Source organism: Vigna unguiculata, chromosome 2 (genome assembly GCF_004118075.2).
Source record: "Vigna unguiculata cultivar IT97K-499-35 chromosome 2, ASM411807v1, whole genome shotgun sequence".
Taxonomy (NCBI): Eukaryota; Viridiplantae; Streptophyta; class Magnoliopsida; order Fabales; family Fabaceae; genus Vigna; species Vigna unguiculata.
This window is the reverse complement of record NC_040280.1, coordinates 20,482,265-20,502,157: the sequence shown is the minus strand read 5'-3', so window position 1 is coordinate 20,502,157 and position 19,893 is coordinate 20,482,265. Positions and strand designations below refer to the sequence as shown.

At 30.4% G+C, this 19,893-nt stretch overlaps 3 protein-coding genes across 3 annotated transcripts; 1 reads left to right on the top strand and 2 right to left on the bottom strand.

Annotated features, from left to right (window-relative positions):
• Positions 1-1,082: 1,082 nt before the first annotated feature.
• Positions 1,083-2,162, top strand: LOC114173640 (E3 ubiquitin-protein ligase MPSR1-like). Its single transcript, XM_028058141.1, has one exon. It carries the CDS (start codon positions 1,333-1,335, stop codon positions 2,014-2,016), a length of 684 nt encoding a protein of 227 aa, XP_027913942.1. The 5' UTR covers positions 1,083-1,332; the 3' UTR covers positions 2,017-2,162.
• A 181-nt stretch (positions 2,163-2,343) lies between these two features.
• LOC114173639 ((R)-mandelonitrile lyase-like) lies at positions 2,344-4,641 on the bottom strand. Its single transcript, XM_028058140.1, has 3 exons — positions 4,184-4,641; positions 3,444-4,094; positions 2,344-3,351 (listed from the first exon to the last, which is right to left on the bottom strand). The coding sequence occupies exons 1-3, from the start codon at positions 4,281-4,283 to the stop codon at positions 2,474-2,476; spliced, it is 1,629 nt and encodes a 542-aa protein (XP_027913941.1). The 5' UTR covers positions 4,284-4,641; the 3' UTR covers positions 2,344-2,473.
• Positions 4,642-9,737: 5,096 nt separating this feature from the next.
• LOC114168602 (myb family transcription factor PHL8-like) lies at positions 9,738-11,554 on the bottom strand. The gene is made up of 6 exons (XM_028053488.1): positions 11,422-11,554; positions 11,228-11,304; positions 11,068-11,125; positions 10,908-10,983; positions 10,725-10,794; positions 9,738-10,501 (listed from the first exon to the last, which is right to left on the bottom strand). The coding sequence occupies exons 1-6, from the start codon at positions 11,552-11,554 to the stop codon at positions 9,881-9,883; spliced, it is 1,035 nt and encodes a 344-aa protein (XP_027909289.1). The 3' UTR covers positions 9,738-9,880.
• Between the last annotated feature and the right edge of the window lie 8,339 nt (positions 11,555-19,893).

Here is a 19,893-nt window from a genome sequence, read left to right as displayed (position 1 = left end):
CAACAGGATAATTGATGAGTAAAAAATTACATTGATGACTCAAGGAACACACATACAAGTGGAGAAAGACTACATGTAAAGGAAGAACAAATCATTACTCTTGTTTTGTTTTCGAGCCTTATATAATTTAAAACTAATATAAAGTTTTTAGTTTGAATTCCTCTAAATATTATCATGATTTAGTTTTTTTTTCTCAGTTTTAATTTAAAACTTTTACAATTTGTTAGGGCTAATTTTTAATGTTTATTATCAATTAAAAGGGCTAATATATATATATATATATATATATATATATATATATAATTAAATATAAAAATGTTCAAATAAAAAAAACAGTTATTTAAAAAGTAAAATTAATACAATAATTATTTTAATTTAAAAAATTATTTAAAGGATAAAATTAAAAAATAGAAGTGGATATAAAAAAATCCCTTTAAATAAATAATAAAAAAATATATAAAATATATTTATTATTTTTTCCTTTAGAGATAAAACTTCATTTATGATATATTGGAACATAAATAGCTTTACAGTAATTCAAAATTAACATATCAAAATTAATATCTAAAAAATAAATTATAAATGTTAAATTAAATTGTAATTATATTTTAGTAAAATTAAAATATTAAAAATACAAAAATTAAATTAAAATTAAAAGCAACATGCAATTATTTAACTTGTATCAAATAATAAATATATTAATTAAATAAATTAAATTACTATAATAATCAATATATTTTTTTTTACTTTTATTAAAGTAACTATTTATAACTATGAAAGTTAAAAAATGTGAAAAATTTTAGACTAATAAATATTTTTTTGCAGTGTAAAAAAAAAAAACATATTTGTAATAAAACTTGTAGTCCTAATTTTGAACAAAAAAAATTATTGAAATGAGGTTAAAAAGGGATCTACCAAGATGACAGAAAGACTTGGAAGTTTTTAGTAACTTACCTCATGATCTGTCTAAACCAAAAGCTCTATCTTATAATACAAGGTCTGCACATAGCCAACCCCAATTCTTCCTTAAATATCTTCTTCTAATGAATGAGACAGTGATTGAATTCAATTTTCAAGATAAACATGGCTTGTTACCTCATTGGCACACACAATACAGCACACCACAACAACCCAAACAACTTCCAGATCCTTCCACAACATTCTATGAGTCATATCAGTGGGTTCACCCTTCTCCCTCCCCTGTTCCCCCTTATATTCACTCTCCCTTTCTCCTCCTTTTTCCATTCTCAAACAATTTTTCCATTATTCTCAATTATTCATCACACCCTCTTCCTCTCTCACCAATCAAAAGAGCTTTTCTGAATAAAAATCATGGCTTCAGGGACCACCGAGGTGCCGGAGAATTCTGTTTTCGAGAGGGTCGAGCGAAACAGAGACATAACTCTGTTTCTTCCCTTTCTCTTTGGCCTCTCGGAGACCACCGCAGGACGGGACGGCGATGACCCACGTCACGAAAACGGGAACACTGAAGCCCGCCAGCCTCAAAGAATCATCTTGGTGAACCCCTTCACTCAGGGCATGGTGGTCATCGACGCGGACTCGCGCCTCGAAGCTCTGTTTCGCGAACTCGGCAGCGGAAAAGGTGGTCGACCTCCGGCTACGAAGGAATCCATTGAGGCCATGCCAAGTGTGGAAGTTGGAGAGGGTGAGGATTTGGAGTGCGTGGTTTGTTTGGAGGAGTTTGAGGTTGGTGGGGTGGCGAAGGAGATGCCGTGTAAGCACAAGTTTCATGGTGATTGTATTGAGAAGTGGTTGGGGATGCATGGGTCTTGCCCTGTGTGTAGGTACGAGATGCCCGTGGAGAATAATTTCGGGAGGAAAAGCGAGGAAGAAGAAGGGGGAGAGAGGAGAAGGGATGGTGGTGATGAAGTTTGGGTTAGTTTTTCTTACAATAGGATTCGGAGAGGCCAGGATCATGATCAAGCTGCTTCTTCAAATGATGATTCTCCATCAAGTCATGGAGATGATGATGATGATGATGTTGTAGAGAGTTAGGGAATGGTTATGGTTTTGGGTACAGAGTGTTATCGGTTTTGAAATTGGGGAAGGATTGATAAATATATGTACAGGAAAAATTGCACGAAATTGTTATTATATTATATATTTTCTTGCAATGAATAAAGAATGATGATTTTTTTACTCGTCTTGGTTGCATTGATGTTGATTATCGCATCACAAATTTCTGGAATTGCTATTAGAAACGTGTTGAACTCAGAAATTTAAATAATTTTAGGACTAGCGAGAAAGAAAGGTTCATGAAGGTTTTCTTGTTCTCTGATTCAAAGTTAGTCAATGAAATGGATGAGATGAGAGGGAATGAAATGAGATGAAATGAATTTACATTGCAGAAGCAGAATTGTGATTTGCATGGTACACACTGTTAGGCTTCTTCTGAGCGCTGCCTTATTGTTTTTTACAAGCTGGTTTTGTTTGAAAGGTAATAACAGAGAGATCATTTTGTTTTATCTTTGGCATTTGAGTCAGAAGCTGCATTCCTTTCGCTCAGAATCTTGAGTCCTTGGTACCTTCCTAGCATGAGAAGGGTGGCCATTGGGTTTGTGCCCGGTGACTCTGAAAAAGTTGAGCCATCCAATACTCTCAATCCCTTTATACCATAAACCCTGTAGTGCTCATCGACCACTGATCCAACCGTGCAACCACCATGATAGTGATAGATTGTTCTCACATTTTTCTTGCAGAAGTTTCTAATATCAACATCAGCAGATGTCAGTTTTTCTTGCCGTGACTCACCTAGGAAAAATGCAATAGACTTTGACCTTGCAATTCTGTCAAGCAGTTTTGTCATCTTGACACATTCCTCCATGTCATTTTCACTAGCTAGATAGTTGAACCTCACAGAAGGGTTCAGCCTGGGGTCTGTGTTGTTCAGGTGAAGCACCCCTTTTGAAGTAGGCATAGCTATCTTGGCAGCAACATTAACCCTTGTGGAATTGGAACTTAGAGGAAGTATTGATGCTTCAACAATAATTTTGTAGTCATCTGTTATGCCTGCAATTTGAGGTGGATCAGGAAGCCTATTCTGTGGCTTAGAATCCACCAAAACTGCTATACAAGGGTTATCTTGCATTCCTTTCCCAACCCCTTCAATGTCACGCACTAACGAAATGTTGAACTTTATCAGTTGTTCTTTTGGCCCTATGCCACTTAGCAGCAGAAGTTGGGGACTACCCAATGCACCTGCTGCCAATATCACATCACCCCTTGAACTTGAATTCTGCACTTCTTTTATGTAGGCTTCATGAGTTTCATCTAATGTGCCATTGCTCTGCATGAAACTTATACCCTTAGCTCTGGTTTCATTCCTGTAACCTACAAAGAAGCTTGTTCAATTTAGACTTCAAACTACCTGTTATAGCAAGTTATAGAAAGACTTTTATTATACTCATTTTTGTTTTACTTACTATTGTGATGAAAGAGGATTCTCTTGACAGTGGCATTTATGAGAACTGTGAGGTTCTTTGGGTTCCCAGCATTCAGAAGATCTGCTGAGGTGTGTCTCTTTCCAAATTCATCAAACACACTTCCAGAAATCTTGGTTCCCTTGATATGTTCCAAGCTGAAGCCATTGTATGGTAAAACTCCTGCTTCAAGTATGCTGAATTCAGCAACAGATTGCCATGGTGAGAGATAAAAAGGAGGAAAGACAACCTTTGATTCCACCCATTCATAAGCTTCTTTGACCAGCTTCTTGTCCCAACCAGCTCTGCAAACAAATTCCTCACTTGCTCTACTGTAAAAGCCCCCATTTATAGCTGATGATCCTCCCAGAACTCTTCCTCTCACATTGCCAACTCCATCCTGTGACATGAAACTTTGTGCCACTGACATGTATTTATCAGTCTCAAGTAATGGAATTCCATAGTTCCTCCTTTCTATCACCAAAGGATTCCCATAGGGTGAACCACCCCTTTCTACAAGCAGCACAGAGAATTTCTCTGATAGAGTAGCAGCTAATGGACAACCACATGTGCCTCCACCCACTATAATATAGTCATAAGACTTCCCTGCAACTTCCTTTACATCAGAAGTCATGTGCCATTGCCTAACATTTCCTACAATGGAAAATCAAGTAAAGACCCTTCAAATCAAAAAATTGTTTCAAGCTCAATAAGAAAGCAAAGAGAAGTTATACATAACTTACCTGGAGGCTCAAAAGGAAAAGACAGAACCAAAGTTGCAAGAAGAAACAACACAGATGCTATGAGAAGCCTATGAACTAGGTTAATTTGTGGAAGTTCCATGTTGCAATGAGCTAATGCTTGACTTGTGAGTTGATTTTATTTGCCAAAATGTGGGCTAAGCAAATCATTTTCTTTCTCTTGGCTGGTGACACCAATTGATTAAAGTTTACACTGCATAAAACATTTAAAAAATGCGCATGGTGTTGCTAATAATTCCTTCTTCCTTTGTTGGCCACAACCGTTGTCTGTTAGGGGCATGATGTTTCTGTCTAACCTTGAGTTTCATAGGTGGTTGTGATATCCAAAAAAAGAGAGAAGGTTTTGTTAAAATAATATTTCGTGTGAATTAAGTCCACACAGTTTTTTGAAGATCAAGGCTAATGATTCCATTCAATCAGTGTTTTTAGTTTCTTATATCCATCAGAATTTCACTTTGTTAGCATGGTCAAAGAGACTTTTATACGTTAAACAGTGAAAATTATTACAAAGGTGTGGGCATGATTGCATGTGGGTAAAAATGGAATAATGTATGATGTTGTGGGTTGTAACAATAATAATTATGCATGTAGACATAATTAATGATCTGGGTTTAGACGTCACTTAATCGCATTATAAGTATTCCATTGCATGATGATATGTTTGGAAGAAAAAGAGTGAGTGGGAAAGGTGTCACGTGCCTTGCATACGACCATATATGTATTCCATTGTTGACTATGATGAATACGACAATGAATGGAGGGACCCAAAGGAGTGAGTGTGACTCTTTCATTTTCTATAACTTTTGATACAAGTAGTAAATTAAATGATTAAGGAGTTAATTATTGAGACAACTGAGTTTAAGCATCTAATTCTAATAATACTATTTACTTTGCCACATATTTTACAATAACACTCATTGTTCACAGACATTTAATCAATATCATTTTTTTTAATCTTCTTTTTTCAATCACATCATATTATATATATATATATATATATATATATATATATATATATATATATATATATATATAAAGAAAAATTAACTTTAATATGTAATGAACCTAACTCTGAATATAGAATTAATGTGAATAGTCTAATTTCATACTTATAACTGCATATTAACGGGGTGTTCATTTTACACTAAAGTTAATTTTGTTTTCTTAAATAATATAAATTCTCATTATATTAAAATGATTATTTACCTTTTTTTATTTGAGTTATTTTAACAATATTGTTTTTATAATTATAATTAGGTGATATATTAGAATAATAATTACGAACATTCAATTCTTTAATTTAGTCATAAGTAAACATTCATTTATCATTAAAGGACTAAAAGAAGATTTCTTATTACTTGACCATGTAATTTATATTTGAATACAGGATTTTAAACTAAAAATCTTATCAAGAACCGGTTAAACCAACTACAAAATGGTAAGAAAAGCCTTGGTCAAGGTAGTTGTTTAGCCTATCGTATTATTCATATAATTATAAATCGTGGAATTCTAACATTTTACTTTTTATAAAAACATATTATATATTATCAAACATACATTCATGAAAAATAAAAATTAATTCATTATCAATATTTAATCAAGTTTAGAAAATTCATTAAAAACTAAAATCACCTAAAGTATGTCAATAAAAACATTCTCATTCTCTAAATGTGAGATAGCGAGAACACTGTGTTGCTACCACTTTAGTTTTGACTTAATCAAATTCATGGTTGACTTATAATTGGAATCTACCATTCTAAACACTTACATTATAGAAAATACACCCTTTAAATATTAAAGAAATTATTATATACTATTTTATAAAAAAATTATAATTTAAAATTATAACACTGTATGCAAAATTATAATATTATAAACAAATGTATATGGTTACGATAAATAATAATATTTCTTCCATGATCTAATTATCCAGATAACAAAGCATAATTGTGTAGTAAAATGTATATGATTACGGTAAACCAAGTATTTCTTCCCTAATCTAATTATCCAGATAACAAGCCTAATTGTGTCGTGAAATGTATATGGTTACCGCAAACATAGTATTTTGAATTATTTCTTTATACTAATTATTCGAATAACAAAGCCTAATTGTGTTTATTTGTTACTCAAAGTAAAACTAATTGTCATGGACCACTTCAATCTTTTCAGCAAAGCTAGCGAGTAAAATTATCACGAATCCTACGAAAAAATTAATGTGTGGAGTGAGATGCCAAGAGCTCCAGAGAAATGGAGGCGACTTCGACGAGAGTCGTTCTGCGAAGACGGAAAGACAACCGAAAGTAGAGACCACTGAAGGAGGACCCACGACGGGAAGACGGGGAATAACATCAACGACGGGAAGATATTGTACACAAATAGTGTAGACATAGTGAAATGTATATGGTTACGGTAAACATAATATTTCTTCCCTAATCTAATTATCAAGATAACAAAGCCTAATTGTGTACTAAAATGTATATAGTTACCGTAAACATAGTATTTCGAATTTTTTTCTCTATACTAATTATCCGGATAACAAAGCCTAATCGTGTTTATTTGTAGTTGAAAGTAAAACTAACTGTCGTGGGCCATTTCAATTTTTTCAGCAAAGCTAGCTGAGTAAAATTATCACGAATCCTATGAAAAAAGTAATGCGTGGAGTGAAGTGCCAAGAGTTCCTGAGAAACGGAGGTGGCTTCGCCGAGAGCGGCTCTGCGAAGATGGAAAGACAATCGAAAGCAAAGAGAGTCGAAGGAGGACTCGCGACGGGTAGACAAGGAATAGCAACGACGACGGGAAGATATTGTACACAAATTGTGTAGACATAGTGAAATGTATATGGTTACAATAAACATAGTATTTCTTCCCTATAGGGAAATGTATATTGTTACTGTAAACCTAGTGTATTTCAAATTATTTCTCTATGCTAATTGTCTAGATAACATAGCCTAACTATGTTTATTTCGAATCAGCAACCCCTGTTTTCTTGATATCTCAATATATGCCTTCCATTCTTCTCTTTATTAATAACTAGCATAAACATAGGCTCTAGTGTGCATGTGTGTATGCATTTTTTAAATATGTGTGATATTATATTAGTAGGTAATGATATTGTAATGTTATTAAGTTAATATATAAAATAAAATTATATTTATTAAAAATAAAGTGAAATATATCAGAAGAGATAAGAGAATAACCGTTGATAAATAAAGAAGAAGAGAAGAAGTAGAGATAAACGATTTTCTAAAAAACTGGTAAAAATAATGGTCAATTTTTAAAAATTTAATAAATAATTATATTTTAAAGGATAAAATTGGTATTTTGAAATGTGGACACAAAAGAGGGAATCTCTTTATATCTATAACAATATATAAAAAGATTTCTTCTTTTGTGTCCATATTTCATAGTACCAGATTTACCCTTAATTATTTTATAAATAATTTATTTTTAATCTTTATTCTAAAAACTTTTTTGTCTTAAACCATTATTTTAAAATCTTTTTGTACATATTTTATTTTTTTAATTTTATATTTAAAACTATTTTAAAAATTAATTATATATTTATTATTGATCTTAACTTAAATTTTTTGAAAATTAAAAAATGCGAACACACAGCTACGAGATCGTCTGTGTGTTCGCTAGTTTTTATATATATAATGAGTTTTTCTACTTATAGCACAATTTGCTTTTGTGCTTTTGGTGAATAAAAAAGGGTGGTTAGGGTTAGCTGTTACTGAAATGTAACACTAATCACAACCTTCTTTTTCTAAGAAGTCTCGTAAAAATCATCGTAAGATACTGTTTGGTAAAAATCAGCGTAAGATACTGTTTGGCGTTGTGATTTCTTTTCTCTGGTTTGGTTCTTAATGTCGATTTTGTCGTATTTAGATAGACAATGAAAATATACCTCTGTGCCTTTTTTAATACTTCAATAGGCGGGTAATTTTAGTTTCTGTAGTTTTAATTCTTTAATTTTAGTTAGTTTATTTAAAAAAACAGACAATTTTTATGTTTGTATTAGGATTAAATATGATTTTGGTCTTCAAGTTTTAGTGAATTTTGGAATTAGTTTGTCTTCAAAATTTTATACCAATTTAGTCCTTTATCTTTATAAATGTGAATTTAGTCTTTCTAATCAAATTTTGTTAAGTTTATTTCACATTTTAAAGGTATTTTATTATAATATTTGAGTTAACATTGAAGAAAAAAATGTATCAAACAATGTAAACAATTCAAATATTATCATGCAATGCGTTTGAAACGTTTGATAAATTTAACAAAATTTGGTTAAAAGGACTAAATTCACACATTTTTAAAGATGAAAGATTAAATTAATCTAAAAATTTTAAAGAGAGACTAATTCTAAATTTCGTTGAAATTTGAGGGACAAAAACATATTAATTTGATTTTAGTTTAATATTTTAAAAAATAGACAATTTTAATATCAATATTTGTTTATCATCTAATTTTCAACATACGATATGCGATAGACACTACACATTGCAAATCATTAGCAAATATTAAGGTAAGTAGATTTAAGCTAGTATGCTAATTCTACTTATATGAAGTAATTTGGGTGTTTGATAGAATCTGATTGTTTGCTCGTTTTTCATATGATTCGTGCAGAAATGGTTAAAAAAGGTGAAAGAGTATTCTAATATAAATATTCTTAATCCATATATATGCACAATCTTGGATTCCTAAGAGCTAATCATTAGAAGCAACAAAATAATTTATGAATGAATTTACATTAAGAGATTTATCTATTTATTAAATGGTGTTGAGGGAAATAATTCTTTAAGAAGAGACAATGTCGTTTTCAATGCATGAGAACAAACTTCTTTTTCAATTAATTTTATTTATGGTTTATTTAAACAAACCAAAGGGCTGTAAGATGCTCATGAACTTGTTTAATAACAGTGTTCCACATCTAAACATGATATGGATAATGCATTCATTCTAGAGTTAAGGAAGAACATCATATAATTTAACTAAATCAATTATTCAAACAACAAGGTTGCCCCCTAAAAATCGACAACATTATATCAATAAACTAAAGTTAGACCTCATCAAATCAATTATATTTTTCAACTGCACAAGTTTTTTTGACTCATCATTCATTCATTCCTCAATTGTTTCCTTTTTTCCACAACTTATGCTCATTACACACATCATTATATATAGGTCATAAGTTTCTTTCTGCCCTTTAAAAGTTCAAGCAAACTTATCTAGTTACCATCAAACACAACAGTCCCAGTAAGTTACTTAGAGGTAAAAATGGGTTCAAATTGGAATAGTAATGATCTGTGTTAGACGTTACCAACACATTTTGGTAGGGCCTTTAGAAGGCTAATAATTAAACCAAACCAGTGGGTACCATTACCAACTTGTAACAGCAGAAATTTGTTATTCTCTGACCCAATATCAGCATCACCAATAGATGGCAAAAGAGAGAGATTGGTTACTGGTTGGAGAGATATGGCTCACCATACCATATCACTATACATGCCTTATACCTTTTTTCTTCACCAGGATATACAATCAAATTGTTCTTTCTTTTCATTATAATCATAAAAAATATACATACTATATTAACATATTTGTTTAATGACAGATTTTGCCGCATATATTATACATACATACATATATATAATATTAGGGAGTATGTAAAAACTATTTTCATGGTTCCCAAAAGTTTAAGCTGCAATTTAAGTCTAATGTTTTTGAAGTTGTTGAATCCATGTCAATCTGGCATTGGCTGTTCAAGTCAAGCATTTCTGGTTTTCTGAACTTGTTGCCACTTCTTTTTTCACAGGGTTGTTCAACAACATACCTACCATCATTAGATTTTGTTGCTGCACTTCTCTTTCTCCCACTAGCCTCACTGCTAGATCCAGTGTTGGATGCTTTATTCTCAGTGTGAAAGCCCATCAACGGCAATTCAAGTGAAGCATTATTGGAGCTTTTGAACTCCTCTATCTCTTCCATTGACTGTTTCTCTTCCTTTCTCCCAGAGCTTTCAGAAGAGGTTAAGGAACTTTCCAGTGAACACATAGTGCCTCTGTCTCTTTTCCTGTCCCCACAGCTTAAACTCAACCCTCTTGTCTCTGTTAGTTCTGAGATAGGAGAACTTGGACAAGCATTGTTGATGATGGTGACAAGCTGGGAAAGTTCAGCTTTTGTGAGCTCTATCCCCACTGGGGCAGAATTGTATCCAGCAAGTGCTTCCTGTGCTTTCTTTAGCACTGATTGCAAATACTTCCCTTGAGCTTCAATTCTGAGCTGCAAATGTTTCTGCACCTGAAATCACCATCCAAAATGATTCACATGACTTTATGCGTCATTCAGAATTGAAACAAGGGCAAGGTTTTTATAAAATGATAAACAATCGCCATTTTAGCTGCAACATCAAATAATTTTTCAGTATATATGATCAAACTAACTGTGACCGCATTAATCACATTTTGCAGCATCAAGGAACATGACACAGTTTTTGAATTCATAATCATATCTAATGTGCTACCTCAATTTGTTCATAAAGTTTCCTTTGTACTTCCATTTGCATTTGGAGGGCCTGAGCTATCTGCATGTTTCTGGTAAACGAACACAGAACTTGACGAATTAATCCTCTAGGAAATACTATTTCCATGTGAGACACAGTCTTTGAAAATAAAATAAAAGTATTTGATTAATTTCAAATTATTACTCAGTAATTTGATTCTGGGGCCCAAGACTGATTTCCCTGCTGCAATGGCCATCACTGCTCTTGGTTTCTATGTAATCTGCACCAAAAAAAGGAGATACTATGCGAAGTGAGATAATTACTAATCATGCTATTTGCTGTTGAAGTAGACACTACTAGTCACCTTCTTGTTTGCTGTCAGAGCTGGTATCTAGTTGTTGGCTTTTCCCAAGTCTATATTTCTGTAATCAGAAACAGAAAAAATGTCACAACTTCTGATTTCCATATTCAGTGAAGGAAAAACAAAGAAATATAATATCATTACAAAAGGGGAATGAAAATGCCTGTAAATGGCTCTTCAGGTGGTACAAAGTAAGTCCTGGAATCCCCATCACCCTCATAAGACTCTTTGGAGTTGCTTCTGCCACACGATGCCACAGTGTGAAAAATAGTATCAGATAAGATGTACTATAAAATCTAATGATAACAATGATGGTAATAGAAATACTAAGGTTGATGAAGTTTGTGTTATACTCACTATCTGCACCTCCAAGCTGATTTGTGGCCTCAATGAACCGTTGGTGAAGTTCAGGAGTCCACTTTAGCCTTGGTTTGGCATCAGTGGACAACACAAAATGCATGCTTTGATTTTGCATGTTTTGTAGATCCATTTGCTATTTATGGAGGAGTTACAACTTACTTACTGGCAAAGGACTGAAAAATAGATGTCTTTTGATCCTTTTAGCTATGCATCAATATGTGCCAGCTATAGTTCTCTTTATAACTTGGAGTTGGTTGTGTTGTTCTGTGATCTCACTCCATATCAGGAAACATAAGTGGGGTTATGTTGGGGGAATATATGCCATGAGATGTGGTTCTTCCTCTCTCATCCCAGTTCATACCAACTTTTTCTTTTTTCTTAAAAAAAAATTCCCTCTATTCTTTCTTCTTTGACTTGAATGGGGTGGAGAGAATCTCTGATGCAGCAATAACAGGGAAAGCAAAACAGCCCAATTTTGAGTCTTAAAAGGAGAGAAAAGAGGGAAAGTGTGTGGTTTGTTTTTATCTTGCTGTTTTCCCACTTCACAATCTCCCTCTATGGTTGATTCCCTACTGAATTAGGTAGGCCCACCATAATGAATAATAGGGTACTACTTTCCTAATGCTGTGAGAAACTTTTAGGTAAAATAAAAATTATGGGGATGCCGTAAACCAGTTAAGGATATTTTCATCTTGCAATCAAAAGTGAAAAAACTGAACGAACTAATAATCTTATTTCAACTTTCATTTTTTAAAGGAGATTTTCTGACAGTTAATTTTCCTATGAAGGAAAACTAGTTTCAAGCCCAAAAAATGATCATGTTATGGAAAAAAAATTAACTTTTCATTTGAATACATTATTCCAAACTTATATTCTAAAACAAAAAAGAAGTGGAGTCAAATACTTTAATTATGTTTTTCTTTCATGTAGTGTTTGTTTGTGGTGGCATTGGCAGATTCTTTTTGTTCCATGTAGGGATGGAGGAATCAAAGAATCTAGGATTGGATTTTTGGACCCAGAGTCCCCATGTTTGTACAAAGAAAGTAATGTAGAAGAAAGAGAACTAATCAGGCCTGTTCAAAGATCAAGATGGAGCTGCTATGAAAAGGAAACTAATAAAATACTTGCTTGTTCAAGACACTTAACAGGTAACAATTAATTTGTTACATTATCCTTGCAAAGGAATCGCAACCCCCAAGTTCATTAAGGGACCATCACCACAGTTCAGTGCTTGTCATGACATAACTAAGCACTAACCCAATCAATCGGTGGGGTCATGTATATATATAAATCCATCATTGATTGTAAAGCTGTATTCCATCAAGGAATTGAACCTTAACAAAACATGCATAATATAAGAGTCTACAGCACACACAGATAAAAAATTTTCTATTCCAATTGTGTTGTACTTACAAGTTCCTCCACATGTTGCTATTGAGCTGCAAGGCAACAAAGTAACTAATGGAAGTGAGTAAAAATTTTTAGTCAGAAGGAGATGACAGAACATAGCAGTTAACTTTTCTTTGTAATATGAATTATTAAGCAAGCCATCTACAGGGCTCACTCATCCATCACAGAAAGAATTTATTCTAAAGGGAATGCTTGCTTTAATGCTGTGATATATATCCAAGCTGAGGAGAATAAAAGATGTTTTGGCCAAAAATAAAAGGAAAAAAGAAAAGGGTAAAGGGGGTTTATAATGGCCAACAACAAATTGTAAAAGTCAATTCAAGCAAGCCACTCTTCACATTCTTCTTAGGGTGGCGTTAAGAGTTTGATCACTACAATCAAAATGCAATTATTTGGCCTTAGAAACACTACCATTCCAGTACCATGAAATCCCATGAATTACTCAACAGTGTACCAGGATTCAAAACTGAGGAAAATCGACCCCAATTTACTTTAAGCTATCCATTGGAAGAGCAATAACACTTGCACACACATGCACTACACTGGTTAGTTGACTTAGCACAATTCAACTGCTAGTGGAATGTAAGACACAATATTTGGTGTAAAAAACTTAGAAATCCACTAAGCAACAGTTATGAATTCAGATAAGTTTACAAGAAAGGGTAGGGTGGGTCCTACAAGACCAAGAGGGAGAAGGGTAGGTTCTTCCTATGTAAGCATATGCTGCTGCTTTGTGTATGTCTCGAAATATACATTCAACTGTAGTGGCAAGCTTAGCTGAGATTGGAAGAAAGGAATATTATTATTATTATTATTATTATTATTATTGATTGATGACACGTTTTGTGGTGAGTGGAGGAAAGGGTTGAAAGAGAAGGAAAAAAAGAGGGAGAGTAATTGCAAGAGCTTAGTCTTTAACAGGTGGTGTACTTGAAGCTCCTTTGTTGCTTTAATATATTCCACAACAGGTAAAGGAGATTCCATGATGATGCTAAATCCAAAGGGACCCCGGTATTTTTATTAGATCAGTAGGAGAAGGTCCGGTGAATCAAAAGTCATTTAAGCAAAGTTGGCTCATCAATTATTACTCTTTTAATGGACCCATCAAGGAAGATCTCACAAATCCAAAAGCAGTGAAAGAAGATGAGAAGAATGTGGCCTCAGGAATCACAAAAAGAGAAGCAAAAGGAACTTGTCAACATCCCACCATAGAATAATTCAATTTTACTGAAACAAAAACATTTTGTCAAACATAACACGGTCACTTCCTCAAAATGACGTGAGCCATATGTCACTGGGTAAATGCAGGACTTCAACCTAGAGTGGTAGAGTAGGCATCAAGCATTGCATTTTCTTTTCTTTTTATCTGCAACATTGCTATGCTACATGCTTTTTTCTCCATTTCCTTTGCTTAATCTGTGTCACCACAACACCAATGAAAAACCAAAACCAAGACATATTCCGGACTATTAGGAAACTTTAACATCGTATATTCAGACCTATAAGGTGCCATAATTGTATAGGTTTCAACAGATCAGGTCATGAAAGGTACCTCAGTTTCATCTCAGGACATGGATTCGTGGAAAGTGATAAGAATGGTACAGTTTTGAGGGGTAGGAGCTCTAACTAGGCCTCCCCATGTGCTCCAAAATGCCCCTAAAGGGACACTTAACCTATTGTTTTGTATCATCAAACCATTCTCTATCAGATCAAAGTATGAACAATGCTTCCATCTTCTTGAAGTTTTGCAAATAACTTATTCACATCAAGAATGTTCTCTCAGGCTCAATCCTAGTCTAACTCCAGTTAAAATGGCCCACTACGCATCAAAGTAAACACTGTCACAACACAACACTCAGTGCTTCAAATAATTGAACTAGGTGGATGACATAAAACGCATGTATTCCAATACCATCCAATTACATCGTGCAACTATATATCGCAGGTTCATCAAAGAACATGTACAAGAAACAGATATTTTGACATGGGATGTTACAAATTACTCTATGCGTTCTCATGGGATGACACCAACTAAAAAAAGTTCTCTCATTTGAACTTGTCTAATACAAAAGTTACATCTAATCATGTGAAAAATATTAATTAAATACTCAAAAACTACATATTCTAACCAAGAATACAGCTTCTTACCCTATCTACAGGCCCCTGCACAACTACAGTTGTTAAACACTGAATGCCACAGATTCATTGAATTCTGGAATCTCATTGGGGGAAACACACACTTGTGCAACTATCAAAGTCTTTCACGAACTGTCTGAGAAGACAAAAAGAGAATCGTACCAGAATATTCCCCACATATGTAATTCAGCCAAACCATCACATTTTTCTGGGCCTCTGCCACGCCAATTTCACAGTAATTGGAAGAGCACTGCACCAGAAATTCAAAATTAAGTTGCCTCAGTTCAAAAAATCCAAAAGTAAAAGAATATGAAGATTTCTCCTTCTTTTTTTTTTTTTTTTCTGAATCTTTTTAAGTAACCCATATATAGAACCTAGGTATGGGAAATAAAGCTAACCAATTAACAAGGTAATAAGCACTACTCATTTTTTAGTCTTGAACCATGTTGTAAACCTAGACTTTTTGTTTGATCTAAAACGCTGATGAAAGTAAGAATAACTAACTCCTTAAAAGAATATGATTGATGTTTAAAGTATGCAAAGTTCAGCAATGTAGCACACGTTCTTTGAAAAAAATCTTACAAGAAGTTAAAAATTAATCTAAACACACGCACTTGCTGCTAATTAGATTGTATTAAGAAAATATTTGTGTTCTAATTTTTACGATGTTGCTCGGATTTAAATTATTATCTAGTTTATTTAAATTTAACATGTTACCTATAAATTAAAAAAAATTGTTTCCTCTTTTAATATTAAGATTTAAGATTTATAAATAGAATATTTTATTAGGAGAAGAATCACCCTATTTGATTTTATGAAAAAGAAATTTTTTTCAAGTTTGTCTAAAAAAGTATATAGATTATGTGTCATTCTTTTAAGAAATTTTATATTTTTAGGAAATATTAGTACATAATGTTGAAGTTTTTACACAAACATTGTAATATATTAAAAGTTTAGGTGTACTTTAAATCAAGAAGTGTTTTTTCTAAATAAAATGCAAATCCTTTTATCATTGATTATCAAAGTAGTATGGTAAATTTGTAAAGTATGATGGTTTTAAGTATGAACCTACTTTAAAATTATTTTTCATTTCTCATCAACATATAATCAACTAAGACAAATGCTATATATAAGCTAAAATTATTTTTTTCTAAACTAACACATAATCAATTGTGTTAAAAAATAATTTATTATGTGTTCAAGAAAATTTTTTCCATGTTCTACATTTAATTGATTATTTTGTGCAAAAAATGATTTTATATTTTTCGGATATAGTTGATTAACTTAAGACATAATTGAATATATATATATATATATATATATATATATATATATATATATATATATATATATATATATATATATATATATATATATATATGAAACTTTTCAAACATTTCAAAAGTAATAGGTTTAAATAACAATTTATGAAAGTGTTACTAAAATTTTTTCTAGAATGATGAATCAAACATTATAATTATAATTGATTATTAATAATATTTGGTTATTTTAATTAGTTATATCAATTTTTAAAAGAGGAAGATCTCTCTTTAATTAAAAGTACAATTCTTCATATTTTGGAAAGAGAAAGTTATGTAATAGTCTATAACTTTTCTTTTCATAATTACTTTTACATAATACAATTCTTCATATTTTTGAAAGAGAAACTTTTGTTATAATTTATATTTTTTTAGAATGTACTTTTTCATAATACAACTATTTTGATGAAAGATGGTTGAAAGTTTATCAAAAACATCAAGAAGATAATCCTATACTATAGGATTGTCGTGCTTTACATTTTATCAGTGATATTTGTCTTTTTTCTTGTTTATTTATAAGTCTTGTACGTTTGATGCGAGTAGTATAAGTAATTAAATTATTTTTTTACCAAATATTCAATTTAAGATATGAAAATATTGAACATTATATAAAAAAAATCTACAAATTTATTGTATTAAGATTTTAAATCGGAGTGATGTCACTTTTTTATATAAATTGAACTTATATCTCATGTTTTATCATTATTATTTTATCAAAATTATAATATATATATATATATATATATATATATATATATATATAACATGATCCAATGATTAAATACAAAATAAAAGAGTACTTACTAGTTTGTTATTTTGTTATTTGAATGTATAGACTAACCACGATTTGAATGTATAGACACATTTTTGTTTTAATGTTAAGTTAATTACTATTATGAAACGTACTTGAAATGTTAAATAAATTTAGCAAAATTTGATTAAAAGAATTAAATTCACGTATTTTGAAAGATGAATGGTTAAATTAGTCCAAAGTTTCGAAATGGACTAATTCTAAAATTCACTAAAAGTTAAGGAACCAAAAACATATTTAACCCTATATATAAAGACACAAGACACTAAAGGTGTCTTAAGCCACACTAACGTGTCTTAAGCCACACTAACAGACCTTAGAAGGGAGAAAGGAATCATGGTGCCCATATATAATTTTAAATATTTTTTTAAAAAATTTAATATTTTTAATATATTTGATATTTTAATAATAAATTTTTACACATTTATATTTATATATATGTAATTTTTTTTGTTGTAAAAATTTATTTTTTAATTTTACTTTTTAGATATTTTTTAAATAAAAATAATTATTTTATTAATATTATTTTTTAAGTGATTATTTGTTTAATTTAATTATTTAATTTTTTTAAACTTAATTATTATAAATAAAAATTAATTATAGTAAAATTGTAAAAATTATTTATATTTAATTTCATAATTAGGATAATAACAACAATTATAATTTTATTATTTTTTATTATCGTAAAAAAAGTAAATATAATGATTTTACTAATTTATATAAGAATTTTGGGATTACTCTTTTTCTTCGTATTTTCGTTCAAAATATAAAATTTATCCTCCAATTTTTTTTTAGTTTTAATTTGGTCTCGATTTTTTAAAAAATATGTAATTTTGTAATTTTTTACGTTAAATAAGGTTTTTCATCAAAATTGAAGTTGTAAATAAGGATGATTTGTTTTGTTAGTGTAATTGACGTGATTCTAGTATTAATTTTAATAAAAAATATCTTTATATTTTAATAAATTTAATAAAAAAAATCAAATTGCATTAATTTTAAAAAAATTAAGACTAAATTATCCATAAAATAGACTAGAGGACTAATTTAATATTTTCAAATAAAAAAATAGACAAAAAAATAATTCAACCACAGTTTTAACATTTAAAAATATTGGCCGAACATCCGTGATGTTATCCCATATATAAAAGTTTCTGGTTGTTACGTGTTCATACATGTAAAGGCAGTTGTAGTATAAACCATATGTAAATACTATTTGGAAATAAATACTATTTTTAAATACTATTATAAGTTTATCACTCAAATCTTATTGAACGGACGATTTTTAGGGGAAAAAAAAAACAAAAGTGAAGTTAGATTGAAGCTACGTTCACGGTGAGGGACCATGGCCCCAAATTGTTTAACTTTATTTTATATACATTTATATAAGATGCAAATCATAAATTTATCAAAATTTACTTTATTTGAAAATTTTCTCACAACATAAATATTTATATTTTTTATGTAAAATTTTATAATATGATGAAATAATTTTTTTACAATACATAGCTTTTTTATAATATATATATATATATATATATATATATATATATATATATATATATATTAAAAAACACATTTAAATTTTAATCATATAACTATTTTTTAAATCTCTAATTCATTTATTAATATCTTTTATTAAATAAATAAAAAAATTAATACATTTACATATCACTTTATTCTATTATAATTAAAAATTAAAAATTAAATTCGTAATTGTTAATGAACTAAATTACAAATTTGATTTTTTTTTTAAATATTACAGAAAAAAATCAAAGTCTATTAAATTATTTTTCATTTAAAAAAATTGATAGAATCCGATAGTTGGAAGGTCAATTTTTTATCTCTATTTTTTGTTTTTTCATCTTAAGGGTTAAGATGAAACAAAACTGATATATCTAACATATAACAAAACTGATATATCTGATATAGTGTGTCCTGAAAAATACTAAACTATTCTTATTTTAATGTTTTTTTTTTTTCACTTACCTATATGCATAATCAATGTTGTCACTAGAAGTTAGTAAATCATCAAACAATTTCTTAGATATAAAGCACTACCACACACCTAACAAAGAGCAAATTCTTTAAATAGTATATAAGAGATAAGAATACCTCAATAAATCATTTAAGTTTGTTGTTGTATTTTAAATATATATCATGTCAAATTAATCCTTAAAATTACACAAAATTGAAAATATGGTAATGCTTTTTAAGCCTAGTTTGGCATATAATTATATTTGAAGCTTTTCATTTAAGAGTCAGAATTTTAGGTACTATTATAAATGTAGTGGTCCCATTTTGGGTTTGACATGTCAACCCAACTTATAAAGAACATAAAGTCCACTCTCTCCTTAAGACTTTATTGCCACAAAGCACAATCGCTAGTTCAATTTTCGTCTAATATAGTAAGTCTCAAACTTTTTGAGAACTTCAATTGAGTTTTAAATTAAGAAAATTATAATTATGTATTTTGAATATTTTTTTTTATTTGGGTCCCTAGAATTAATAGAAGAGCTTTGAAATTGCTACAAAAGAAACAATTTTTGATAACTTTACTAATTTTTCGGATCTAAAAACAAAAAATTTGTAGAAGACTAATTCTTTAATATTTTTTTATTATATTTAGAGAGCTAACTAAAAATCAACAGTTTAAAGATCTACTATCTATTAAACCCTTAATCTATACAACTATAAGTATAAAATAATTTACCTTATCAACCAAATGAAAATAATATTCAATATTTTTTTTAAGATGATCATTATAAAAATGGTTAAAATACTCCCTTCATCCAT